At 43.9% G+C, this 27634-nt stretch overlaps 1 protein-coding gene across 3 annotated transcripts in view; it reads left to right on the top strand.

Annotated features, from left to right (window-relative positions):
• SMAD3 (SMAD family member 3) overlaps nucleotides 1–27634 on the top strand; it is a 92629-nt gene that overhangs the window by 45997 nt on the left and 18998 nt on the right. For 2 of the 3 annotated variants that reach the window (XM_090028369.1, XM_090028367.1), the window contains exons 2-5: nucleotides 20299–20492; nucleotides 20957–21091; nucleotides 22126–22200; nucleotides 24494–24544. In XM_090028369.1, the coding sequence (XP_089884495.1) occupies nucleotides 20299–20492; nucleotides 20957–21091; nucleotides 22126–22200; nucleotides 24494–24544 (455 nt within the window). The remainder of the gene's footprint in view (nucleotides 1–20298; nucleotides 20493–20956; nucleotides 21092–22125; nucleotides 22201–24493; nucleotides 24545–27634) is intronic. The other variant, XM_090028368.1, reaches the window with a different exon arrangement.

Below are 27634 nucleotides of genomic sequence, written 5' to 3'. Positions count from 1 at the left end.
GGTGCTTGGCTACTGGATCTTGCTCATATGTTAAAGGTCAAACTGATTACTAGAACTGGAGTCAGGAGAGAAATGTCCCTCAAGTCAAATTGGCAAAGACTATTTAGCATGAAGCGTGACTTGGTTTCAAGATGCACTTGAGCATACATGACTTAAATTCTACATCACTTTTCTCCCCGATCTCTTCCTGGGGCGCACAGTAAGTGTCTGTGGCTATGGTGTGTGAGAGGACCTGGAGCAGATATATTGTTGAGGAGCCTTTGGACAAATGTTCAATACAGGCAACTGGACTCAAAGGCCTCGGAGGCTCCTTTCAGTCACATTTTCTGTTTGTGCAATGGTGTTAATTTGTGAAGTGCTCCAAGATCCTTGGGTGAGAGGTCTTCCAAAGAGCAGGGTACTTGTTCCCAATATTAACATAGCTGTTGTGTACAGAGAATTGGTAGGACACACACAAGTATGTCTCAATATATTATCTGTGGCTTTTAAAATAGTTTTAGGGCATGGCAAAACCTTTTGTGACAGCATATTTGACTACAAGCTTTTAATGGTCTGCTTGTTTGTTTAGCTAGCACTTAGATGATAACAGTGAATTTGGTGTCATAGCCATAAGGTTTATGGAAAGAAACTCAGCCACCCTTTCAATAAAACCAAGGGCCCTGTCTTATAAATGTGGTACACTGACATAATGCATGGAAATCTGAAAGTGGTGGGATACGGGCATAGTGGTGCTAATTAGTATAAAATGTGGGAGCAGCCTTATACAGTAGAAGCTGTTAGCACCCAAAAATCCCCACCTACCCATGGATACAATTGGGGAAATACCCAGGATGCTACCTTTTCTCAACTCTCCATGCCTCGTTGAGAAACAGGAAAAAATGGTTTTGGTGCACATGTTGGAAACAAACTCAGTGTAACCAGTGGTCTGTCTGGGTGCGACAGTCTGATACTAGGAGCCGACCAGAACTAGAGCTCTCCACCAAAAGAAAAAAACATCCAATAAGCATAGCATGTTCACAATTAAAAAGCAAAACACCTCTTTCCCTCAGTCCTCCTCCCCCCCAACCACACAATGTCTTAAATAAAACCCTACAAATTAATCATGCTCACTTTCCCTACCAGCTGAGAAGGGAGAGAGATGGAAGTAACATGAAACTGCCTCAGTTCTGAGATGTGGTCAGTGGGCAGATAGTACTGAAGTGGGGAGGTTATATAAACACACTAATAATTGGGAACTGGGTATGTTGCATTACTGGTCTGGGTGGGGAAACCAAAAAATGCAGTGAACAGATCACTGGAACAAACCTGGAACAATGAACAGGTCTCCTCTTCCTTGGCTCAGTTGTAATCGGTTCCAGTTCTGCCATTCCTTATTTGAGGGCCCCTCTACACATGCAGGTAATGGCACAGTGGAATCTAATGCATGATCATCACAATCATACCGCGTACCGTGTCACAGGTGCTTTGTGGGATCATGCTTTAGGTCCCATTGTGCCTTATTGCCAGTGCAGGGGGAGCCTGGCATCACAATCCTGGGCTCTTCCTGCACTGGCTCCCATGCCTGCAAGCCCTGCAGCTGACCTGGGCTGCGGGACTTGCAGCAGGAGCAGCACGGGGAATGCTGCTGCCACTGAGCCCCACAGCCCACGAGTGTGGCCCATAGCTGACAACGCTGCCACCACTGTGATCCTCGTCAGCTGCAGGGCTGGGAGCCCCTCAGGTGATGTCCTGGCCACACATTCGATTAATGGCCTGATTGGAACAAACTGCAAAGTTATTGCATGTTTTTTGTGGAGTAACTTTGTAGCTTATTGCTTGTTTTACACAATTAATTGGTTGAATGTGCAGTGGGGACACAAGGCACGATTACCTGGTTAATCGCACGATAGGTGTGACGTGAAGAGGGGGCCTAACTTCTGAAAATGTGTTTCGGCAGGTAGTTGAGCAAGGGGGAAAAGGGCGAGCTTGCTCCTGCCGTGAGTTGCTGCTGGTGATCAAAAAGATGGAAGCCAAGACCACTGAGGTGACTATAATAACCGTTTTAGCTTTTTCAATTCCTCCCCTTTTCCTTCTTGCATCAAGTTACAGATGGAAAGCTCACGTGTTTGAAATGGGGGTCCAAAGAAGAAATGAAGAAGGTGGTTTATTGGGCTTGGAAGGCTGTTCCATGCATCAGTACAGCCTTGGAAGAAGGCACAGATATGATTGCAAAAAGGAAGCAAATAAAAAAGGAAGAGTGTGGTTCATTTCCTTCTCAGGGTGAGGTAGAAAGTGTGCTGCTGTAAGGGATGTGCTCCCAGATGTGGGGCATAGCAGGGGTCTTGAGTGCCCCAAAGTTAAGACCCCGGGGAGTTTAAATGTGATACTTCACCGAGGGTGCTAAGCCACTGGGGGATTATGAGAAGGCAACTGGGGGGGGGTTATCCAGGATGATAGTTTTAGCAACTGTGGTTTTGTTGGGTTAAGGGAGCAATATAGTCATCTGGTATGCTGGAGTGGAGGCAGAGATTAAGTGAGAAGGGAAAAGGTTACTGTTTAAGCTTTTTGGGGAGGGGAGAAGTATGTTTTGTTTTGTTTTTTTTAAATATTGGGAGGAAGGTGTATCAAGATTCAGTAGCAAACTGAATGGAGAAGAGAATGAGAGGGAAACCTGCAAAAACTTTTGGAGGTGATGTGAGCGATGTTTGCCAAAGCTGGAGGCTTTCTGAAGGAAGTTTTTAAAAGCATCCAACATGCCATGTAACTTGGATCGTCAGACTGTGGCCTTGTGTTGTGGGATCCAGACTAGGCTGGGATCAGAATGATGTTTGTTAATTTACAGTTTCTCTGGAGGCAGCTAAAAGTGTTTGCAAAAAGTCTTACCTGTGGGGACAGTGCTGTCTAGTCTGTGAACTCAGAGGTTAGGGAATTAAATAAGGGAAATGAAGGGGTGAGGATTTTGGCCCCTCTAGCCTGTCATGGCTCATGCAAAGAGATAGTTGGATCCCACTTCTTGCAAAGCAGACAGTTGGTACAGACTCTCAGTAAATAGATTTAGTGCTGTGAGGAGGAGGAGGTGCGACTGGTCATTCCCTGTGCATATTTTAGAGCTAGCAAGTTTGTTTCATGGAGCTGTTTTTGAAGGTTGAGTGGGTGTGTGGACTAAAGGCTGAGTCACAGGGAGGAGGGGAAAGGGAAGCTGTCTTGACTTCTTAAACCAAATATTTGTGCCGGAGCTTGTCATTCTCTTGGCACTGTGTTCACTGTGTATTTCCATGGGACCCATTTCACTTAGCTCCTTTCTGCACTGCAAAGGTTACAGATGCACATACAGATAGGATCCCCTATTGTACCTTTTAGCTGCCCACCTAGATGAATAATCTGATCTTACAAAACTAGGTTGGGACAGCCCTAGGCTGTATTTAGAGGTGTGGGTAGGCAGTTGTCATTTCCAGCAAAAACCTGGGTGCTGATGGAAGTGGTGTTGGGAATTCAGTAGGAAGCACTCATCTCTGAGTCATTGCTGAGCCAGGTACCAAGCAAGAGTGCTTTTCAGCTGGCCCGAATTGTTTGCTATGGTTATGTCTTCATGGGTCTTCTTGGCCTTTTTTGAAGAATTTCATCCTGGGGAATTTGTTTTACGTATGGAGCTCTCCTGGCACCTCTTACTGCATTGAGTGGCTGTTCTTTCCTTTGTGCCCAGAAGTGCTGTGTAGTAATGCTCTGAGTTGTTAAACATCTCCTTAACTGACTCTTGCTTGTCTCTTGTTCGTAGCTCACTGTAGGATCTGCACGGCTGAAGGATGCTGTATCCTTTTGCCACTGAAGGGTCCCTTTTTGGCTAGATTTGAGACACAGAGGAAAAGCAGAATTATAGTGCTGTAGCCCAAGAAGTACTTGTTCTCTAGATAAATGGACCTTGTCTCCAAGATGGACAGCCCAGCATCTGGAAGTTGCCTGTGGGTTTGAGTTGTATGGGAACCTGTTTGCCGTCGCTCTACAGAGGCATTACTGGCCAGTATTGCACTCTGAGTGGTGGAGATGTACAGTGGGGGAGTAGTGGCTGACTGTCCACTGCTCAAGGAGAGGCTGCCCCCTTTTTATGCTGTTGACATGTTGAGCGGCCAACCCCCCCCGCCCCCCGATTTCATCAGCAAAAGATGGAGATGACATTCCCCCAGCAGCATTGAAGCATTGGCTGCTTGTCCACCATTGCATGCCACTGCCTCTTCTCTGCCCTCCCTGCAGCAGGGGGATGCAGGGTATGGGGTCGGGGGGAGTGGAGTAAACAGGTAATGGGAGAGTGAGGAGAGCCCCCCCACCCCTTACTTAGGCATGCTGAGGGCTCGTGGCCCACTCACCCACCCATCATTAAGCTACTGTGGCTCTGCCCAGACTTCGGGACTGATTAGAGGAATAGGAGAGAATGAGTCCTGCTGCACAATGCTCCCTTCCGTGCATGCCAGAACTTCTCTTGCTCAAGTTGCAGCAAGGAAAGTTGAGGTTGGATATTAGGAAAAAAAATCTCACTAGGAGGGTAGTAAAGCACTGGAACAGGTTACCCGGAGAGGTGGTGGAAGCTGCATCCTTGGAGGTTTTCAAAACCCAGCTAGACAAGCTTTGGCTGGGGTGATGTACTTGGGGATGGTCCTGCTAGGGTTGGACTAGATGTGACCTGAGATCACTTCAGCCCTAACTTTCTATGAGTAACTCCTTGGAGACTCCTTTGAGGTGTGCCTACTGTTCTGAGCCAGCTAAACTTTCCTGTGTGCCTGCTGCTATGGGCACAAAGGGAGAAGGACTAGAAAGAAACTGCAAAGGCAAATGCCCACAACCTGGAATTTTCTTTATTGTAAATTCAGCTGATACAGCTGCTAGTCTCTTTGACCACCCAAGCGTGTGCTGTTTCCCATGGCATGCACCTTTGCTCCCCTGCATCTCCCTACTCTGCCAGCATGACTGAGGATGATGCAAAGCTGGCTTGGAAGTCAAAAGCAGCCTTAATGTGCTCTAGCCCTTTCGGTACAAACTAATATTTACCAGGGAGTCTGCTTCCCGCTCCTCTCTGCCCATAGCAAGTTCTCGAATTGGTCTCATTTCAAACCTAGTATTGGAAGCCCTGGTCAGAAGTCTTTCTCCAGTGAGATCCAGACTATTCAGCTGCTCAATAATATTCTTTCAATTTAGTAGGGGAAAGACAGGTTAATGATGACAAAAAAGCCGCTTTAAATGTCCCTTCCTTATTTAAATGGGACTTTTGCTGCAGTTGATAGCTTCAGCTTTTCTCTGTGGGTGCCTCATGGAAAACTTGGGAGGAACGTCTCGTTTAGGAACAATTCGGCCTCTGGTGGCCTGCAGGGTGGCTGGGGGTTTTTTTCCTGTGATGTTTTTGTTTTCTTCTTTTTAATCTCCTCTTCCTTCAGTTCTTATTACTGTCAACATTTACATGAAAATTGGATGTTTTGTTTGCAAAGAGCCTGCATCTTCCAGCTGCAGATTCCTATTGCCTCCCCTGTGTGTAGTATCAGCCGGCTGCCATGGAGGTGACAAGGAAGACTGACCCCCCTCCCTCCCTTCCCCCCCAACGTGTGTGTATCATGCACGCCGATCCTGTTTGGATGATCACGATGGTGTAATTTGCGATTGATAAGTGTTTTAGGAGAAATCTTATTCAAGCCTTTTCCTTTATCTGATGTTACTTACTGGGAGATGGGCTTCAACACTGTTAATCAGGCATCGAATCATGTCACAGATGCTTGTGCAATATTCTTCTTTAGTCTGGCCAAGGGCTTCTTGCTCCTTTTGATCCTTTTCCAGGCAGTGAGGGAACTGGGATTTGGTTAGTGAAGGGAACTATTGCCCCTGTAACTGTGTCTGTGCTGTTGGGTGTTCCTGGAAATGGGAGTGTCTTGTGTAGGAGGTAGCAGAGAGGGCCATGCCATCCCCTTGGGAATTGTGCCTGGAAGGTAGTTACGGTGGTGTGGGTAAAACAATGCTTGCTTCTCCCTCACCCCCAAACTGGAATTCGTGCCAGGGTAGTGGCTGCAGGACGTGCACCAGCATCAGGGTCTTTGCCATGGGAGTGCTGCTGAAGGGCTGTAGAGGATTTGGGCAGGGAGAGGACAGGCAGATACTGAGCCTCAGTGGATGGCACATCAAAAAGTGATAATCTCCAGCAGTGCCTCGGCAAGAAACTCTTAGGCCTCCCTGATGATCATAATACCTTTTGATCACTGGGGAGAGTCTCGAGAAAGGCATCCAGGAGGTGCACAGAGACTCTGAACTTCTTCACAAAGAAACATTGGGTTGGTTTGATGAGATGTAAGCTCCCATTGGTGGAAAAAGGAGAGCCTTCATTGCTTGGCAGAATATCAGCTCCAAACAGAAACCAGCCACTTTTCATCACATTAAAGCCAAGAGTTGGAGAATTCAAGGGGTGGGAGTATAAAGCAACAGAGATTCGAAAGTTTGCAAACAGCCACAACACGTAGTTTCTACAGAGCCAGCAAAGCTTGCAGCCTCCCCGTTGCCTCCTGTGAGCAGCCCAGGCTCCATGGTACGTGGCAGGATCGCCATCCTTGTATCAAGGGACTGCCGATGCCACCGGGTGCTTGGCATCAGTGGTGGCACCTCCCTCCCCACCTTCTTGCATCCCTGGATTTTTATTAAAGGGTGGACTGGTGGGAAGGGCAGCTTTGGTTTAATGGACCCCCTGTAGCAGGGGAAACATTTGTAGGATGAAGAACCTCTCTCTGGATTTCCTGCCCCCGGTGTGTAGGGGTGACAGACCCTCTATGCTGATGTTCCTTGTGTTTGGGTTCAACATTTCATATGCATTGGATGAGCTACAAAACCAGAAATAAAAGGTTGACTTGATGCCTTTACGTGTTTTAATCTGTATTTTTGTCACCAAGTGAACAGCCGTTTTCATAAATGTATTGGAATGAAGGCTTTGGATGGCCAAATTATACTGTAACGTGGGTCATGGGTTCAACTATAAATTTAGGGCTATGTACAATCCATATAGCCCTCTGTTCCCAGTACAGCACAGCTCTCAGTGGAAAGTTTATACCTAGACAGTGGGTGAAGTTCTGAACAGAAAAATCAGCTGCACTGTTGCTAACCCCAAGTGTTACAAAAACCAAGAGATTTTTAAAAAAGATTTATCTCTTTCCCATGTGTCAGGTATCCAGGTTGTAGCCATATTGGTCTACAGGCTAAAGGAACTGGACCTTGTGGCAGAAGTGATATCTTTTATTAGACCAACTAGATATTTGCAACAAAAATTCTTTATTTGCAAGCTTTTGCACACCAGCACCCTTTTTCCGGCATAGGAGATAGCAAAGATATGCCTGAAGAAGGGTGCCTGTGCTCAAAAGCTTGCAAATAAAGATATATATATTTTTGCAAATATCTAGTTGGTCTAATAAAAGATATCACCTCTGCCACGAGATCTGATTCCATATATCTCTTCATCTTTCTGAACTCTTAGCATGCAAACTGGTCACATTTTCATGGTTTTCCCTGCAGCTATTAGGTGTGCAAACTTGGGGCTCTGGAGAAATTGTTGGGCTTTTCTTCCCACACGTTTTTTAACACGATGTCTAATTTAGGAAAGAGAAATTGAACTTCCAGAACTAGGATAATTTCCTCGGGTGTTAGGAGCTGTGGAGGGTAGGGCCTTGTCCAGTGGGTGCCTGGCAGGTCTGGTTCTGTAAGGGTTTGAAGTACCTGTCGTGACAGATAAACAGATTTACTTGAAGCAAGGACGTTTTCAGGTGGATCCCAAATCAGTTTGCCTATTTATTTTTTCTTGAAAAAACAGCTGTTGGGGGAACAAAGTCTGTTTCATTTGAATTTCTGTGCACTTGTGTGCTGCAAAAAAAATTCAGTTGTTGGATAATTAGCTGATTTTAGTGACCCAACCCAATACACGTTTCCCTGTATAAGTACAAGTATAACATATGAAGCTCTATCCTATTCCCCATGCTGTGTCACCATCTTTTATCTGCTTGCACTGTGCGTCTCTCAGTGATTTACCATACCCTTCAGAAGAGAAGCTTTGCTCATTACTCTGCACTGTACTTTGCCTAATATATTAGATTGAAAAAAACACCTTTATGTTTAGAAGCTTGTTACAGAACATGGTTATAAGAGAAAAGGTTACAAGAAGTTTGGGGATTTTTTCCCCCCCTCCATTCTTGGGTCTTGCACTTTAACTAGTAATTACAGACATGATGGACTGTAAAATGTTAACTTTTGTGGGCTATTAACAAGATGTTCCATCTTAATGCTGCTCTGATCCTTTTTACACAGGGCACTTCTTATGTTTGTTTGTGAAACGAGATTTCTCTTGCGTTGATGGTGAGTCATAATTAAGGAAGTCAGAGCTATAAAATTAACACAACCCTCTTCACTAGCCTTTTCACCTCCACTCCAGACTTGCCATATGCACGCACTTTTTATTAACTCTTTGCGGAAACTTCAGGTCCTGTTTTGGTAGCAAGTGAGAGGCAGTTGTTTGTCATCAGGCTTATCTGACCAGAGAGGAAAGTCTGTGAGAATCTCCTCTGTGATGCAGTGCAGTCTACACACGGGAAATGATTCATTCAGACCTGATTCATTAACAATTTGCAGGAGGCCAGAGTGGGTTGGTGGCTGGGAAAATGCAGTTGGGAACAAAAGTGGTGGTTAATTACTGGGGGAAAGCTGCTTAGAGCAAAGACTAAAGATCCTGTAGTAATGTTAGGCTTCTTCGATGTATTTTGCATTGTAGTGTATTGTCGTGGTCTGCTCCATGGGAGAATGGTGCTGTAGACTCCAAAAGGATTATTTTCATGATTGAAGTTCTGTAGATATGTCGGTGTTTATAGGATTAGGCCCCTTCCTTGTGATTAGTTGATTTGAATTATGTAAATTCTATAAAGAACTGGACATCTGAGTTGTTTTAAGCCAAGTACCATAAAGCAAGTGAGGAAGATGGGAAAACTCAATGGGATTTAGGCTCCAAAGTGCCCAAGTTGCTTTTGAAAAGGGAGTTAAGGCAACTAGGAATTTGGTTTTTTTTTTACCCCTCATCTGTCGTCTGGTTTGCAGGGGGAGGAGGGGGAAGGAAAGTTCAGCATAGATGTGACATTTTGAAATGAATTACTTTTCAAACTACAGGCAAAGAAGTGACATTTCTAGCCCTTGTCATAAGGAAAATAACAGCAATAAAACTCCAGTGGCCTCAGAGTAATCCAGCAGAAGATAATTAGCTGCTTTGCATACATTTTTAGCTATCTATTATAAAGCAGATGTGTTCTTTGCCCGAGACCACCAAATATGTTTCCGTAAGAAATGCTGGATAAATGCCAGCCTGATAAAACACACACATTTGTCTAAGAAGTCAATTCTTGCTCTCCGTATTTATATAATGTTTCCATTGGAGCCAGTGGGAATTGAACAACGTGATAGGACAGTTTAGGACCTTTAAAGCTATTTGCCAGCAGTAATACAGCTATCACCCTTACCCTCTCTCTTTATACAAAACAAATGTCCTTGGAATAACAATTTATCCACTAGGCTTCCCCTAAAAAAAGCAGTGATTTCTGTGATAAGGTAATCTGTACATACTGAAATTTTTTTTGCTCTGAATTTCTTATGTCTTTATCAACAGTTGGTGTAAATTGTCACTGTTGAAGCTATGAGCCTGGGTCTGTTTGTAGTAGCCAGAACATTTTAGAGCCACAGCTGCAGTTAACAGAAATCACTTATCACTTCATTGAAGACCGTGGACAAATTGTGATGACTTTTATTGTGACTTAAAATCTGGTCCATGATTTTTATTAAATGGATAATGGAATTGTAAGAGTGTGTTAGTCAGCCCTCCTTTGAACACTTCCCTGTTGAAAACACTGAGTATTATCCTTTGAACACTTCCCTGTTGAAAACACTGAGTATTATTGCAAGATGATTTGAATTGTCTTAACATGTTTTCCCCCCGTATGAAATTTCCCATCATATACAAACACACACATCCATCAGGATGCCTGAAGTCTCTGTTGAATAAGGGAGGATTGGATGGGAACATGTACTTTCAGGAGTTTGTGACTGGAGCTAGACCTGTGATTGAGGGAGGTAATGACACGCTTTGGCTCCTTCAATGAAGTGTTTCAAAAAGGCACATGCCTTTGGAAGGACTGAAATGCTTACCTTGTCTAATTTTCCCCTCCCCAGGCCCAAATACAAATAAACTTTAGAGGAATCTGGTGCAGAACTTAGCAAATAAACATGGTTGAAAAAATGAAGGGACTGTGGCTATTCAGAAATATTGCACATCAAGTTAAGTTGTTAGAAAAACGTACAAAATGTCAGGCTTGCTGAGGGAAGTAGCCTTGCAAACTGGCTCGATTTTGGTATTCTCCAAAGCTGTTTTGGTCATAGTGTCCGCAGCTGTCCCCCGCTACTTGAGCTCAGTTTCTCTTCATGAAACCGGGGTAGACTTCTTAAATTATCACTGGCTAAATTTTTCTTTTTTCTTTTTGTTATTTGCAATAACAGTTTCAGGAGTGTACTACTTATTAACTTTCTTGATTCTGAATAATTGCATTTGTTCACTGCCCTGAAATTGTACCTTCAGAAGTACTGTGCGTGGAGAGGACTGGGGACATGTGGGATGGCTGGTGTTTCTTTGAGATCTGCAGTCTGCTCTGCAGTTTATGTTCCAGTTGGACAATCGCATCCAGCAAGAAGATATGGATATTTCTGAGGGAGTTTAGAATCAATGCCCATAGTTAGTCAGCCCTAAACTAGCACGTTAAATCTGACACTGCTTTTTTTGGGTACATTGGGAATATAGGCTCAGGCCCCTAGAGTACTTCCCTCCCATATTGCTGTTTATAGCAAGGAAAGGTGGAGAAATATGAGAAAGGGTGTAGTTAATACATAACCATAGACCTTAGGAAAGGAACCGGAGTTCATCTGCTATCTGATGTGCTGCATTGGTGGCATAAGGGGACAAAGTGGCACAAATGGCAGAGATTAAGTACAGCACTGAGGACGAGAGAGTAGGCTCTAACTTTTAGGTGTTGAAATGAGCCAAATCTAACCACAGCCTTAGAGAGAATTAAATTTAAGAATGGCTGAGGACATCAGTGTGGAAGGCAGTTGGGTGAAGCTAACATCTGCATAGCACAAGACAAATAGAGGGAGACTTAAAGAAGCAACAATGGACAGACAGTTTATGGTAAACCAATAAAACATACTCATGTCTGAATCTGAAATTAGACATTGAAAAGTATAGTCTCAAGACACCTGCTTAAGAGTTTAGCATTACTGGAATCTTAATAAATGAGTCATGCTGTCATAATCTGATCCTGACATCACCTCTGTGTGCTGTGCTTCAGCTTTTGACCAGAAAAAACAAGAAGCAAGGGTAATGAAGACTGAGAAATGTAACTAGGCTGTCAGATCAGATATACAAAGGATGGATATCTGAGTCTGCAAGCTGTGAGCAAATGTGTTTTGTTCTGGGAATTCTGTGGGACCAGAGGCATTTGGGATTTCCTTTCCTGCCTTCAAAATATTTGCCTCTGCTACTGCAAACCGTGGGCATTAGCACTGTCTAACAGGAGTTTGTGATCCACTGTCTTTGACCTTGTGCTCACATTTAACCACTTGCACAGCAGTAAGCCTCAAAGATTTGGTGCCCCCCTGCACGGGCTCCAGATGGACTGGTTCTGCTGCTCTTTGTGAGTAATTTGAGGAGACGGCCAGTTTAGAGATGCCGTGTACCTCAAGTTAATTAACATCAACAAGATATGAGTAATGGAGTATTCGACCCAAAGGTATATTTTTGGATTCGGAGGGAGAGGGCCGTGGCAAGAGCAAGAGGTGCTGACATGAGGCATGTTTACCAGCATAAAATCACAGTGAAGGTGGTGTGCGAGTGGTGTGGATAGCATGGGGGATACGAGACTCCTTAGACCAGTGGGTCTCAGCCTTTAGACTCTAAGCACTGTGTGGAAAATGCCAGCTCTTAGTTTTCACCCATTTTTATTTTAACTGCACAAAAACAATAGAGCACTTTTTCTGTTGCATAGAACTTGGATCACAATGAGGCAGGATGTTTCAAACACAGGGATTTCAAGTAGGAAATCCCTGCTATTCATCTTGAGAATCATACTTGCACACCTAACCGTGCTAATGTTGTGTGGCACCCTTGAAAGGATCTCAAAGCGTGCTGGTTGAGAATCACTGCCCTAGATCTAATACTGGGCCTGCCCTGGGAAAATAGCTTGGCCTTCATTGCCTTGGGGTAGTAAATACTTAACTGCCCCACAGAGATATGTAGAGGATTAATTACAAGTTAGTTCTTTTGTCTTCTGGTATTTGCTATAGTGCTATGTAGAAGTAGTATTCATTATTGGCTCCCTATATGTCATTGTGGTGATGTATAATGTGGGCCTCAACTGGATATTATTACTCCTATTTCTAGAAATTGAGTAATTGCATTGTTAAGCTGAATCAGATATTGGAAAATTTAGAGATGTTGAACAAATTGAGGGGAAAGAGATGGCAAGGGATCAGCTTTTGAATTACAAATGTGCTGCATTTTTTTTTTTTATTCAATGTTGCTCATTTGGCCAGGATTCAGGGAAAGTTGAGATTTTATCCAACTTCTTTGTGAAGCCCTGTGGATATTTCAGTTCTCTGCAAACAAGAGCCAGATTTTTCTGCAGGAATAAATGCTTACTTTTTCCTGGAGTCCACCAGATGTAGGGCCAGTAAAACTACTTATCACGTTTTGTGCTTAGAAAAACACAACCTGTAGACATAATTCTTAGTAATGGTGCATTTTAAAAGCGTACTGGAAAACCATTTGTCATAATTTTATAAACCAGCTTCTGCTCACTTTTTCTCTAATAAGAACTCTTGGAAGCTTGGGGCTTAAATAGTTTTTCTTCCCTGTTTTTTGTTTGTTTGTTTTTAAATGAATTCCTCCTCCCTCTTCATTGCATGTGCACATCAGTTTGTTATTGTACAGCTCAGCAGTTGGGTTTGGTTTTTATTTATTTATTCCAAAAGCATTGCAGCATTTGGTACTTCTGGAAGATGCAGGAAGTAGATGTAAAAGTGGCATGGACTTTGCAGACAGAAGTGTATGAATATATTGTTGCAGAGGGGGAGCTGTAGTGCAGGAGCAATTCCAGCTCTCTGCACATTTTGGACCTCCAACATTGACAAAAATACTTTTACTATCTTAGCAATGCTGCTGCGCTTTTTTTTATAGTATTAACCCCTACTGACCTTAAACTTACATATGCTTTAGAGGGTCTGAACTTTTGACCCGCAATTGCAGAATAGATGTTTGGAAGAAAGGCCCTGAATGCACACACACACACACGCGCATCAAATCTGAAAATGCTAAATAATGTAAAGAGAGAACAACTCTGTTCCCACATCTGCAAAGTGTGATCCCTCTTTTCGGTGTGTGAGCACCCTCAGTTGTCATAGATTCACTGGGATAAGATGTATTCAGCATCTCTCAAGTAACAGCACAGTTTTAATAGCACAATCACGTTGTACATGCTAGACCTCCAAGCCAAACTGTTATTGTATAGTACCACTGTTTTGTATTTACTGATCATGGTTTGCAGAATTAATTTCTCTAGTCAGCAGAAAATGGTAGCAGGTTGTTAAAAATATTTTACTCTGGTAAATATTTCAATTTACCACCAAATTTCACTACTGCTTCTTGTTCTTTGGTCAAGGTCTGGATTAACGGTTTCTTGTGTCCAGTAGGTTTTCCCATTAAAAAAAAAAAAAAAAGTAACTCTTAACAACGTAAAACTATATATTAATCCTCATTTAGGCAATTGTATCTGTGGCCCTGATGGCACTGTATGCTGTTATGCAAGTGTCCAGGTTTTCTTGTTACATTCTGGAAGCTAGGTGTCATTCTTCTCGCTTAGTGTTTTACTGCTTTGATTGATTATAGTATGACTGACGTGCTTGTGGGGAGACGCCTTCATTTTCTTCTTGGTCATTCTCAAGTTCACATGAACTACCTCCATGCATTCTCATTTTGCTGCCTCCAAATACATGCTGGTTATGAAAGGTAAACTGAGAGGGTTGTTCTGGAGCGACAGCCTGGAATAACCACACAAGACTCCACATTTAACATGTCTGCATTGTAAAAGAGTTGTTCTTTCCACATCCTTTGCTGCCTACTCCTACCACACAATTTTGGGACATTTTACAGGTTCGACTGCAGCCAGTGGAAGGAAACGTAATTTCCAGCCACAGGAAATAGTGCTGCTGTTGGAGCGGAGTCATCCAGCATTCCAGCCTTGCATAAGGAGCTCGGGCACCGAAAGATCCTGTCAAGTAGCCATGGGTGTGGAGCAGTCTCCCTGCTAGCAATAAGTTGGTCATGAATACTCGGCTCTGCACAGCCTGGTTAAACAAAAGGTGAAGGAGCAGCTGAAGAAAGGGCTGGGAGGGACACTTGTCTCTGCTTCAACCAAAAATATGGTGTGGCAACAAGGATGGCTGTGTGTGAGCTTTTTTGGGGGATGCCCAGATCCTGGTAACTTCAATGCGAACCTGATATCTGGACCCCTAAGGGAGATTTGGGAAATCTCAGTCTGAGTTCAGGTTATACTCCTGTAACCTGAATCTGGGTACAGGTGCGGGGGAATTCAGTGTTTGTCACCTGGTCTCTCAGAAGACCTATGTTGTGTTCGTGTGTGTGTGCTAGAGACACACTTACTTGCTCAGGTTGCCACTGAACTTCTTTTGAGGGTGGTGCTTAGGAATCGGGGATCTTGGCTGTAGCTATATTCATCTAAGCACAATGTGTAGACCTTAGTGCTTAGACCAATACAGCTACAGCCAAGAACCCCGAAACATGGAAGATATTGCATTTTGCCATTTAAAATGGAAACGTCACAATGTGAAGAAGAAAGATGCCAAATGCAACAACCTGGACTAAATATTAGCATCGGACTTAAGGCCCCTACCACCTGCCTGCTACCTGGTACTTCCAGGTAACCTGCCTGCCTTTGTCTCTGCAACTCCTTTTCGTTTGCGTTCGCACAGAACAACTCTCCAAAAACTGGCTTTTTTCATACCGGAGAGATTTTTGACCATCTTTAATTTCTCTCACCACTTTCAATTCTTTTTTTTGCCTGAAGAAGGACACGTGTGTCCGAAAACTTGCAAATAACAACTTTTTTGCACCTGTTTAATTAGTCTAATAAAAGATACTACCTCTACCCAAAGAGTTTGCTGTAGTTAGGAATATGTGTTCCAGTTGCTGTGTATGTTTTGGTGCTTCAGTGTATGAACATCTGTCCATATTTACCAAGCAAAATATAGACCTCCTCCTTAGTCCTAGCCCAGGAGTGCCTCAGGTGCAGGATTCCTGTGCTCAAAGCATTAAACGATCAAGTTAAAAGGATTGTGTTGCTGCAGTGAAAGGTTCCACAAGTTTATCTCTTTCTAGCAAGTGACATTTGCTCCTGCTAGGCAACATAAGGTGTTTTTTCCAATCCTTTTATAGAAACGAATGTCTTCCGGAAGGCATATAAAGAAGTATTAGGAAGGCTTCAGTCCTGGGAAGAGAGTAAGACTGGAAAAAGACTCTCAGAAAGAGCAGGTGGTGCCACAGGAGGATAGAAAGCCTAACGATACTAATCCCTTGCCATTGCTCCATCTGGGTCACAAGCTTAAGCATGTTCTGTACCTGGCCGCGTGGCTCAGCACCAGGCCTCTTCTCCAACGGCATTGGAGAGGACACACTCCTGTGCTCCATCCTTCTTTGTTTGGTGGTAAGTCTTGCCACTCTTCCATCCTGCAGGGACCTTGTCTTCATATTTGCACAGTGCTTAGCACATCGCTGGGAACAAATGCTTAACTGGAGGACAAAGAAAATGCAAGCCAAGCATGCACTGAGGATGTTTTCCTTTTGTATGAGTAACTCGGCCCAATGTAGCAATGCTTCAGTTGAATGAACAGTGGTTTGGAGCACTAAATGACATGCAGGACAGATTGCAGTGGAGAACAAAACAGCGTATTTACAGTCTAGCGAGCTCCTTAGTCACAAGAACGTAGGAATTGCTGCACTGGGTCAGCCCACTCGCCCATCCAGTCTGGTATCCTGTCTCAGGCAGTGGCCAGTATCAGCAGCTTTGGAGGAGATATGCCAAGGGGGCTGAGATGGGGCAACCAAAAAAGCAAACCTGCCCTGTCGCTCAGTTGGCATTCTTCCCCAGCAGACGCCAGTGGGTAGCTTTATCCTAGATCCCTTGGCAGAGACGCCTGAGGAATTTCAAAACACTGAAAACATGATTAGCACATGAAGAATTGGTGCGTTTCCCCCATCTTGTTTTCACCATAATATTACTTCAAAAATGCTGCAGCCTGTTGTTTTTAAGAGGTTTTTTTTCTTTTAGAAAAGACCCTTGACCAGTTTCCTGTTGTATAAATAGCATTCCTGCTGGAAGCAATCGCAGATACCATAAGCAGCACCTTTTCTACAATGTATGTAATATCAACGAGGAATGGTGTGTAGCTGCAGAAGTCGGTGAATCACATCATGACTTAACTTGTTCTTTCATGTAGTTGCTGTGTGCCCCAATTTGGGGGTTTGACCAGTCTAGAGGGTTACTAAGCACTGGCTTTGTGTTTCTAATTGCTGACTCCAGCAAGGATAAAGCCACCTTCATATGGACCGCTACTTGCTCTTTTAGCCTTGGCAGCAAAAGCTCTAGTGCATTTTGGTGCTGATAACAAGTGCAATCCCTCTAACGGCCAGTTGTGCTTGTATGCATATGTGCCACACAGGAAAATGTGATGGTCCATGTACGGGTTCAGGGAGTCTGGGCTTCCTGGTGCGTGTTCACCATTGCATGTTCTGCTGCCCCAGCTGGAGCATGACTACTGCAGATGGCTGCCTTTGGGGTACTTGGGAGAAGCAGCAGGTACTGGCTTTCTGCATTTGTGTTGGCTGTTGTGGGGTGTTTGATATCTCCTGTGAAAGTTTGCTTATGTTCTTGCACAACATTTAGGAAATGAGTAAGAGATGTGTGCACACTCCGCTGACTCGTCCCCCCTGCTCCCCTTTGTAGTTATCCCATGTCTTTTATCATCTGTACAAGGAACGGTAGGAGGAGAGTGACTTGCCATCCACCTTCATGAAGACATTTTCTTGTAGATTGGACAGAATACGGGAGCCTATGTATAGGAGAACGATCTGTGCTCACCAGTTATTCCAAGGTCATGAGCTCTCTGTGCTAGACTGTCTCCTCTCCTTTGCAGATTTGCCAAGAAGCTAAGACATATGAGGAAACAGACCTATTAACTTTTGCCTTCATCTTGTACTGTAGACTGCTATTAATGTCAATCTATATCTGTCTGTGCTGCTGTAATACTCGAAATTGCAACAGTGATTGGGAATTGTTGGAAGACGTGCCAGGATTGTGCTCTGTATGGAACTAGGACAGTTATAATTGACATCGCTTTCCCCCTTCTGCTTTTGCCCACCCCCTCACCCCCCAACCTCTCCTTTTGCCCTTGTCCAGATGTAGCAAATTACACTAAATAATGTTGTGTCCTTCACAGCCGACATTGACTTCTCCTTTTGTAGTCCTGACAACATATAAAAGAAAGGGAAATGAAATGGTGATCTTCTTTCATTCCTCGTTACATAAAACAGGGCTTGTCGCTTTGGTTAAGATTACAAACTCATATCAGAAGGATTGTTTTCAACCTTTGGATATTTTCATGACGTTTTTTCACATCAACAAGTTGATGGATTCTTATCTTGGTCTTGATGAAATCAGTGCCAAAACTCCCACTTTTCTCAATGGGAGAACACCAGGCCCTCTTACTTTAGGTAATACAGTCAGCTGAACTGATTTATTCTTGATTAAACCGACTTTGAAATAGCTGCCTTCCCTCACGTTTCCAACACACCTGAATCCCATCCTACTTGCTAGTCACGTGCCCTCACGTTTCCAACACACCTGAATCCCATCCTACTTGCTAGTCACGTGCCCTCACGTTTCCAACACACCTGAATCCCATCCTACTTGCTAGTCACGTGCTCTTTTGATGGTCTGTTTTACTGTGATATGTTTTCTTCCTGCTGCTGCCTCTGCCTGAGAAGAGATTTGAAAAGTATGTTGGATATTCAGCTGCTCGACCGCCCCTTCACAGAAAAATCTGGAGTTGGGATACACCCCAAATCTATTTTTGCATGTAGAGAATGTGTGACCTGTAAATAATAAGGTATAATACAAAGTATGTGCATACTATAAATAATACCTGTTGTCTATAAGTTCTATTTTAGGACTGTAACATCATCATGGATCTCTTATAACCTTCAAAAGCAAGATCCTCTGTGGTGGCACAGATTCTTTATAAGCTTTACACAGTTACATGGCATCCATCAGTTCTGCTGCTCAGGTTTGCCATCAGTTATAGCTAGAATAGCTTCTACATCTTGAACACCTTTGTGTAACAATATTTACAAGGGGTGTACAAAGGATAAGATTGCTGCAAGTTGTTTCACTGTTACTGGGAAAAGTCTCTTTTTGGACCACCTCTCTAAATTAGAGCTACACACATAACAAATCTTTTGGCTCTGCTGTCAAACCAAAAAACACTTTGATCTGGATTGAACCAAATTTTAAATGTACTTTTTAGGGGGGTTTCATTGTTGTTGAGAACAAACAAAAAGTTCTGTGTAGTGAATGCAATGTGCATGGGAGCAAAATATTTTGCTCCAGGTGTTCTTCAGTCCTTCCTTTCTTTGAGTTTGTTGACTTCCACAAAAGAGCCTGGGATACCATCTCTCCATGTACGCAGTAGCTCCGGAGTTGGAGCACACCGGCAGAATATGAGACCTGGATTCAGCTCCTCCTTCTGCCTGTGGGGATTTTGAAATCTTCCCCTCCCAAAAGAATGCCCTTACGGAAATACCATAGGCCAGCAGGTTCCCAGCACCCCTGACAGACTGAGCCCCAGTCTTCCAGTAGGCTTGCAACCCCACTTGCAAGTGCTGTGACCCTTGGCTTGGGAACTGCTGCTACAGGGCAGTCTGGGGTCGGGATGTTCTCGGTCTCACCTGTGGTTGCCTTTCCACTTTGTGAACAACTGTTCATTGGAGCAGGGTCTGCAGCTCCTGTGCCCCACTTCTCAGGTGAGTGTCCTAACCCTCGGGCAAGAGAGTCATTCCTTTCCACACTCTGTGACTCATGGCTACAACGGGAGGGATTCGGATAGGTAGACCCACCACCAGACACCTAGTCACTTGGTGAAAAATATTCTCTATTTCTGATCCCAAAATGTGTGAACAAATTGAGGTCCTTCCCTGTTTCTTTTTAGCTAATGTAAAAAGCGTGCAATGACTTTCTTGTTGCTATTTAAAGATAAGAGCACACATATGAATATGGTTGTATTTCACAGCACTGTAGAGTGGGGTAATGGGGTTTAGTCTTCTTCTCTTGATATGCATCTCTAGACACGCTTTGCCCAGCAGTGACTTGTTACTGTGCCATGCTTTAGTACTTCCTTCTGGAGTACTAAAGCACACTGCAGTAACTGCCCATACTGCTGTGCATGCAGTGCACAGCTAGTTTTTACCACTACTTCACTGTTGTGGCACCCTAAAACGAAGGAACACGCTGCTATGGTGAAGTAGTCTACCGGGCACGTGTAGACCCATGTTGCTGTAGTGACACACTGTGTCACCACAGTGCCTCAGTCCAGTGACGTAGGGTGATGTGTAGATGTGCCCACTGTCTTTTACATGCACAGGGCCAAATTCTTGGCTATCTGAAGGGCTTCATTAGCTCCATTAGCATGTGGTAGCCTCAGACAGGCAGCAACCTCATGTTTTTCTTCTTGCCTCCAAATCCATTTATACTGGGATCATCATCAATAATGTGGGTCAGGACTGTTTATTAATAGGCCATTTTTGGGAAAGGGACATGTGTAGCATGTTTCCTGGTGTCTAGGCCACATCTGGAATACTGTCCTGCCTGCCGTGTGGCAGGGGGTTTTGGAGAGTGCTTGGCCTGTGGATTTCGAGGGGAACCAGTCAATGCAGGACAGCAAACCTGTGCTTCCATTCTCCTGCTTCTGGCTGCAGTGTTTGGAGTTACTCTGTGCAGCACCTGTTCAAAATCTGGTCAATAAGCTGCTTTTATTTTTAGGTGCGTGCTGGTTTCACCCTGATTGTCCTTCATTAGTCTCTTTTAACGCTAAATGCCTCTAAGGTCAAGCAAAGCAAAACAACCATTTATTATGGTCTCTTTTTTCTAAATGCAGATCACTAGATGGCCGGCTGCAGGTATCCCACCGGAAGGGGCTTCCCCACGTAATCTACTGCCGGTTGTGGCGGTGGCCAGACCTTCATAGCCACCACGAGCTACGCGCCATGGAGATGTGCGAATATGCCTTTAACATGAAGAAGGATGAAGTTTGTGTGAATCCCTATCATTACCAGAGAGTGGAGACGCCAGGTATGGCAGGCACGATGCTTCTCGGTGCCAGTGCAGGAGTCTATTTGAGGGTTGCAGGATAAGATAAAAATAGCAAGAGTGGGGTTTTAAAACTAGAGTCACAACATACCTATTATTAATCACACCCCTGCTTATTGCGATGAAATAAGACCCAACTGGCTGCTCTGTCGGAAGGAGTCAGCAGAACAGTCCTGGATTTCTATGCAATATGCTAGAACCTTAAACCCTGGTATTTTAACTTAGTATTTCCCATTCAAGTTTCCTAGTGCATCTCGTCTTTGCTGTGTTGTGTCCATCTGTCTGATTCAGTGGTGCTTAGGGTTACATACTTGCGTGAGAGGATTATTCAAAGGGTGGTTTTCTCCTTGTTTTCCAGGAATTCTGGTTGGATCTGTTTCAGGGGATATGCTGTAAACTTGCTGCTAGTGTCACTGTACTGCTCTGTTTTCTTTCCATGTGTACAGTTCTACCTCCAGTGCTGGTACCGAGGCATACAGAGATCCCAGCTGAGTTCCCGCTGTTGGATGATTACAGTCATTCCATTCCTGAGAACACTAACTTCCCAGCAGGTATTGAGCCACAAAGCAACTACATTCCAGGTACAGTATAGCTTCCATCTAGCAAACAGGGAGAATGCCGAGAGGACATTTTGCACCGTAAATCAGATATATTGCTGTGCCCTGTGGGTTTAATAGTAGAAACCCAACACATGGACTGAACTTTGTCCCTTTTTTTAACCATTTTATCATTGCTCTCCTTACTTCCCAGTGTAATTGCATGTTGATCAATTATTATGTTCGGATCTGGAGACAGACAGACCCAGTTGCAAATGTTTGGTTTTCACCGCAGTGCCACATTAACCAGTGCTATTATCAGCAGCCTGTGACCATGCCAGATTGAATGTACCTGATTGTGTGAGCTCAGAAGCTAAGCAATCCCTGGGTCTGGCTGGTATTTGAATGGGAGACCACCTTGGGAATCTTGGGTGCTGTTGGCATACAAGCCAAGGAATTGTGGTCAAGCACTTGAAGAGTATTAGACCGCAGAAACCAAATGAGTGTGGAAAGACTTCCTGCAGCTCTGTCATCATGGCTGAGCTGGGGAACAGAAACGCCCAACAACAAAAATCAACAGTAAATGCAGGCACAGCTGTTAACATGGTTTCTATTCAGTTGTGCCTTGTCAGGGTCTCATGCTCAAAATATATTGTGGAGCCTAAAGCTGAGGGAACTTTCAGATAGTCCTTGTAGATTTGAATGAAATTTAGTCATTCCAGATTTGGGTAAGTCTCTGTTAACCTTCCAAAAGGGATTAGTTCATCTAGTCATGTATCTGTGGAGTGAATATGTATATCCGTGACTGATCTGCCGCTTGGTTGTAAGGAGGATCCAAGCCTGTGCAATTCACAGAAGAAAGAACGTGAAGAAAGAAATGTGACATTTTAATGTGAAATAAAAATGCCGAACTTTTTCTCTTGCATTTTTACTTGCATTGTATTTCCCCTCCCTTCCCTTTCCCAATATTTCCTAAACAAAGAGCATCCTCAGTTTGCTGTGAAATAGCAATTTAGATTTTTTTTTCCTGATTTTCTGCCATCAAGTTTAATGAAAATTTTATCTCTTTGTGCTTTTAGAGACGCCGCCTCCAGGTTATCTGAGTGAGGATGGGGAAACCAGTGACCATCAGATGAATCCCAGTATGGATGCAGGTGGGTCATCTTTTGTCTTCGTTTAGCTTTTTGGGTCAAATCCTAAGACACTTGCTCTGTTTCCAAGCCAGCAATGAGAGTTTTTGTTGCCTGAGATCCTGGGCCCTATGATTTTTCTTAATTAACATCTTACGTTGCTATATTTTTTAAGTTATAACAAGTAGGAAGTTTCGGGTTCAGGATATTTTGGGTCCTGGCTTTTCTTTGGAGTGGTGAGGAGCAAGTGGGGGTTTGAGGCATTTTGCCATGGTGAAACACTTGCATTTGCAACAGAATTCAGACTGTGTCACTGCAAAGTGCTCCTAATGTCTGCTGGAGGGAGAGGTACCATAAACTTGCATCCTCATGACATCTGCCTTTAGACTGTAGCAGGTGGAAGATTGTAACATTCAAGAGTAAATTGGATGCTTATCTTGCTGGGATCCTATGACCCCAGCTGACTTCCTGTCCTTTGGGCAGGGGGCTGGACTCGATGATCTCCCGAGGTCCCTTCCAGCCCTGATGTCTATGAAATCTATGAAACATGGGTTACATACACTCAAGCAAGGACGTTAGCTTGTATGTTATTAAGGGGATGGGGTGGAATGGGTAAGTGTGCACACGCATTATACATCTGGTGAAGCACTTCTTTGAAGGCATGTTTTATTCTGCAAGGTGTTTGCTTTTGCAAATGTTCAGTCAGGTGGCCTTGAATATTGGCCCCATTCATGTTTACTTACACTAAGGAAACAAATTCTTCATTTTTCTATTGGATGCACCCTAGGAGAAGATGAAGCCTTATCTTTTCTCTGTTTCTGTGTACCATTTAAACACATATTGTTGGCCTGTATGTGAAATAAGCAGCCTATAGAGTTAGTGCTTAGGTTATATAAATACAGTAGGTTTAAATATGTGAAAGCACGATCCTATATCCTTTATTCATGGAGTGTCCTTGACCCATGACATCTTGTTAGCTTCACTGGGGTTACCTTGTGTATAAGAATTTTTTAATTGGAGCTTTTGTTTGTAAATGCCATACTTGAAAAGGAAAGATACTGTGTTTAAAATGATGGATGCCTTACAGAAAAAGTACAGAGGTGGGCATTATTCAAACACTTGCAAATACTGCACATAGATAAATTTCTGTGCATATCTAGGGCCAGAGCGTATATGTGGGATTCTGAAAGAGGAATGATGACAGTTTTATAGTCTTTTACCGTAATGATAGAGATGGAGGAAGGCAAGTGTTGGATTTGTCTGTCTAGATCAAACACAAACCTGTTGGCACAACCTAGTTCCTTGCATATGGTTATTAGTAATGTGGTTGACATCTGGAATGTATATAGGGCTTTTTGGGGTGAGACACTGGAACAGAGTTGGCCTAGAAGATGCTATAAATACCCATATTATGTCCAACTGCTTTATCTGGTGTCTGTCCCTTTCTGCCATTCCCTCAAATATCATGAATTTTCTTTTATGAAAACAGATTTTTAAAGTGCCAACAAGTACTGGAAGGTGGGGGTGAGGGGGGGCAGGATTTTAGTGGGGGTTGTGCAGCCTCTTCTCATATATACATGCCAGTTCATGTCTTGGAAACTTGTCTAGGATTTTTTTTGTCTTGGACAAACCCTGGGCACTTTGTAAGCTGGATAAAATGATTGTATGGCAAAGAACATTTAGTGACCCAATTCTCTAGTGTCACCTGTGTGGTTATTTACGCCAATACTTTGTAGGTTCCAGTGTAGCCATGCTGATTTGGTAATGCTTTTGGCTCACATTGCACTAATTTTGCATTGGTGTGAATCAGTATGAGAGATGCTGGGAATATAAAATCAAGCTCTGGGGTGTCCTTTTTGTGTGCTGCCATGATGGCACCTGTGTTCTTGGTAGTTCTTTGTTCAAGTGAAGCTGACATCTTCCCTGCCCAACCTGGGAGCTCTGGCAGATAAAGTCTTAGGCAACTTACTCTGTGTGTCACATATAGGACTTAATTTTATATGCCACATGACTAGATTCTAAGGGCTTTTACAAATAGTAATTAGCCATTCAGCAATTTGCAAGTTTCTTAATTTCAAAATGCGGTCTAGCTGAGGGATGGGTTGCTTTAAGAATCCCTTATCCATGTCTCTTTCTTGTATGACCATGAGGTTTAAGCAGGAAACAGAGATTCTCAGACATAAAAACTAAAAGAGACCTTGGTCTTCTGCTCTTCAGAACAAAAAAAAGCCCCCATGAGCTGCAAGCGGTGAATTTTCTGCATTTACTGTCTCCCATGCAATCACCAGACTAATCATTATATTCTCTTAATTTTTAGGTTCTCCAAATTTATCTCCAAACCCTATGTCCCCAGCACACAACAATCTGGGTAAGCATGTGATCTTCAGAAACAGATATAATGGGCACAGGGGGGTGATTTATTGGTGAAGTTGTTGCATCATGATGTGTCAATTGTGCTAATTTTCTTTATGAAGTGATGAACTTGCAGGGACTCTACATAGTACAGAAATTGGGTACAGAAATGTAGGTTCATTTAAAAAAAAGTGTGGATGAAGAGGAGGTACCAAAGAGAATGAGTGACGGGTTACAACAAAACTCTGGCACATTTACATAGGATTGTTGCTCTTTATTTTTAGTAAATGTCTTCTAGATCAATCTATCGCTTGTAGAAAGCTACTCTATACATTTTAGTTGTTTAAGTTTATCTCCTGACCACTGTCATGATGGATGTCTGAGTATCTTGCTATCTTTAACATTGGAAGCACCCTTTGAGGGAGGTACTGTTATGTCCAGATTTCAACAGGGAATTGGATGTGCAGGGACCCAATGGACATATTTATGGAGCTGATCTGGGCAGTTGGCTACTGAGTTTGGGTGTGCTTTTTAGCTTAGCCAGAGTCCAAATCTGAGCTTTTGGTAGCAAAGCTCTGCCCATGTTACTGTAACCTCATTGCTTTTACAGTTGCCTCTGCATGTGTAGGGCAGTGATTCACTCAGGGTGTTGTAGGAGCCTGGGTTGCCTTGAGCTCCTTTCAAGGGTGCTGCTGGGTACCTCACAGTGTTTAGCTCTGTTAGGTGTGCAGACATGATTCACAAGATAAACCCAGTGATTGCAAATAGGAATCCACAGTGTTGATAGTATTCTGACCTGTTGTGATCTTTCCGAGTTCTTTGCAACAGCATTATTAGTAGTATTAGGATTTTTCTAATCCTAGTCAGAAACAAGCAGTCAAAAACAGGTGACAACTAAACACTGACAATTTCTGAAGGGTATCTTGAGTCTAATGAGTTTGAGAACTGTAGGTCTAAAGATGTGTATCCCCTTGTTCTTTATGCTGAGGTTCCTAGATTTTCTCTATTTTTTGTCAGTTGGAGTAGGATTATCTGCACGACTAATCCCCATGCCCTCACTGCAAAGTGCACGTGTTCTAGTTAAAGCTAAAGTGTGAACACCTACCTCCAGCAAAGTGAGCAAGCCGGGCTTGAAAGCAAAAATAAGTTCTTGTTGGTTTTTATGTGCTTCTAACGAGGTTTTGGCAAGAGCACATGTAGAAGTACAGCCCAAGAGCTCGCCCAAAGTGACTTGCCTCAAGTCGCACAGAAACCTTGTGGTAGAAGAGGCTGAGCCCTGGATCCTGTAAGTTGGTCCCTGGCTAACGCGGTGCGGGGGAGCTTGAGGAGAGCCTGGAGGGTGGGGGAGTTAACGTGGTGTTGGGTGATGGAGTTTGGGAGAGTCCATGGAGGGGAATGGCAGTGAGAGGAGGGTGAGAAGTAGGGAATAGTTGGACAAAAGCAGGTGGCACAACAAAGTGCCTGAAAGGAGAGGGGCAGATGGCAGAGATGAAGCCAGATTGATTGAGGTGATTAGCGTGACTCTAAAATGAGGCACTTGTTTTGACTCAGTCCTACATGTAGATGTAGTGCCTGCCCTGAGGAACTCGGAGCTGAATGATGGCAGTCCCTCTGCATGGGTTCAGAGGGACCCACCACGTTGCTGATGGAAGACTAGTTTGCTTTTGTGCCTCCCTGTGCTATCTGGGAAGCAGGGACGAGCTGTGAGAACAGCTTTATTTCTTCTGGCCGCAGTGGCCATGCCCCTCAGTTTGGCTGAGGGCACTAAGAGTGCAGAACAGAGCTTAGCCGTGGTTATAATTCAACCTATAAACCAGAGATAGTTAAAAGAGTAAATGAGAGGAAAAACAAAGAGGTAGACAGAATGGTTGTATGGGCAGTGGGGCATTTGGTCTCTGAAACGGTTTTGCAATATGTTTTCCCTACCTGTACAACTGTGTCCTTGAATTTTATGAGTCCAGACGGGGGTGGGGAGGTGGGGGGGGGTGACCTTCCCATGTTGCCAGGCTACCCCATTAGATATTGCTTTTTGCACTCACAGCCCTGGCAGTCCAGGGGATCAGTTCTCTAAATGTTACTTGAGTCGGTAGATACAGACCACTTGAGATTTACTCTTAAGCAGCAATAGCCATAACGCTTATATATGCTTGCAGCCCTGGCACTGCTCCAGGATTTGTCAGGTGTTGGCTGCCTTCTGGATGTCTCGGGGCTAGTCAAGTTAGTTTTTCATCTTTTTTTTTTTTTTTAAACAATGCAAGATGTACACGGGGTGCTGCTGAAATGCGCTTTGCTGTAAGTGTTGAAGCCGGAGAGGAGAGCAGTGTGGCAGGCTGTTTTGTCCGACTCTCGGGAGTTACTCGCGAGTCGCTTGGAATTTCCAAAGTTTGTTATCAACACTTGGAAAAGCAGCGCAGCAGAAGCTATCTGGACTGCTGTTGATAGCAACTGCTTCACCTAAATTAGTAAGGAGTCTCTCAGAGACGGCCTGCAATGCACGTTCTTTCCAACAAAGGCACTGGTTATTAACACGTGCTGCTTGGCTGATCGGTTGGGAGAACGTCTAATGTGGTGTCTGGTGGCAGAGACTAAATAAGGGCAGCGGAGGCTTGTTAACCACAAGTAATCCCTTTGTAGTCTCTGGCGCTGAAGTCAGAACATTTTCTAACTTGAAGTCAACTTAAAGGGGCGCAGTTGTGGTTTGCAAGCCTAACGAACGGCCTTTGCTTTTTAAAAAGTCCTTACCTTCTGGATGTTTCCTAGTTTGAAAAAGAGAAATGTGCGCTGTCTGGGGTTTTGAGCAAGCATGAACTCTGACTTCGGACGATCAACACTGACCACTGATCAACCTCCCGGCGATGGGAGGTTTGCTGCGCTCTGCTCCTTGTTGCATGGTCTCCCTGAAATGAGGAGCTGGTGGTGGTGGAGTCGATGATAATACAAGGCAGGGATCGACTGGGCTGTAGGAGTTGAACTAGCCTTTTTCAGCACTTCGAGTGATGTCTCTAGAGCCAGGGAAAAGCATGTGAGTAGGTGAGGGCAAGCTTGCCATTACCCTTGCTGTTCCACTTAGGATAGAGAATTTCAGTGTTTGGGGTGACCTTTCTCC

The sequence above is a fragment of the Crocodylus siamensis genome, chromosome 15, assembly GCF_052110815.1.
Source record: "Crocodylus siamensis isolate JL-2025a chromosome 15, ASM5211081v1, whole genome shotgun sequence".
NCBI classification, from domain to species: Eukaryota; Metazoa; Chordata; order Crocodylia; family Crocodylidae; genus Crocodylus; species Crocodylus siamensis.
Note: the sequence above shows the minus strand (reverse complement) of the source record. Positions and strands in the feature narration are given on the sequence as shown.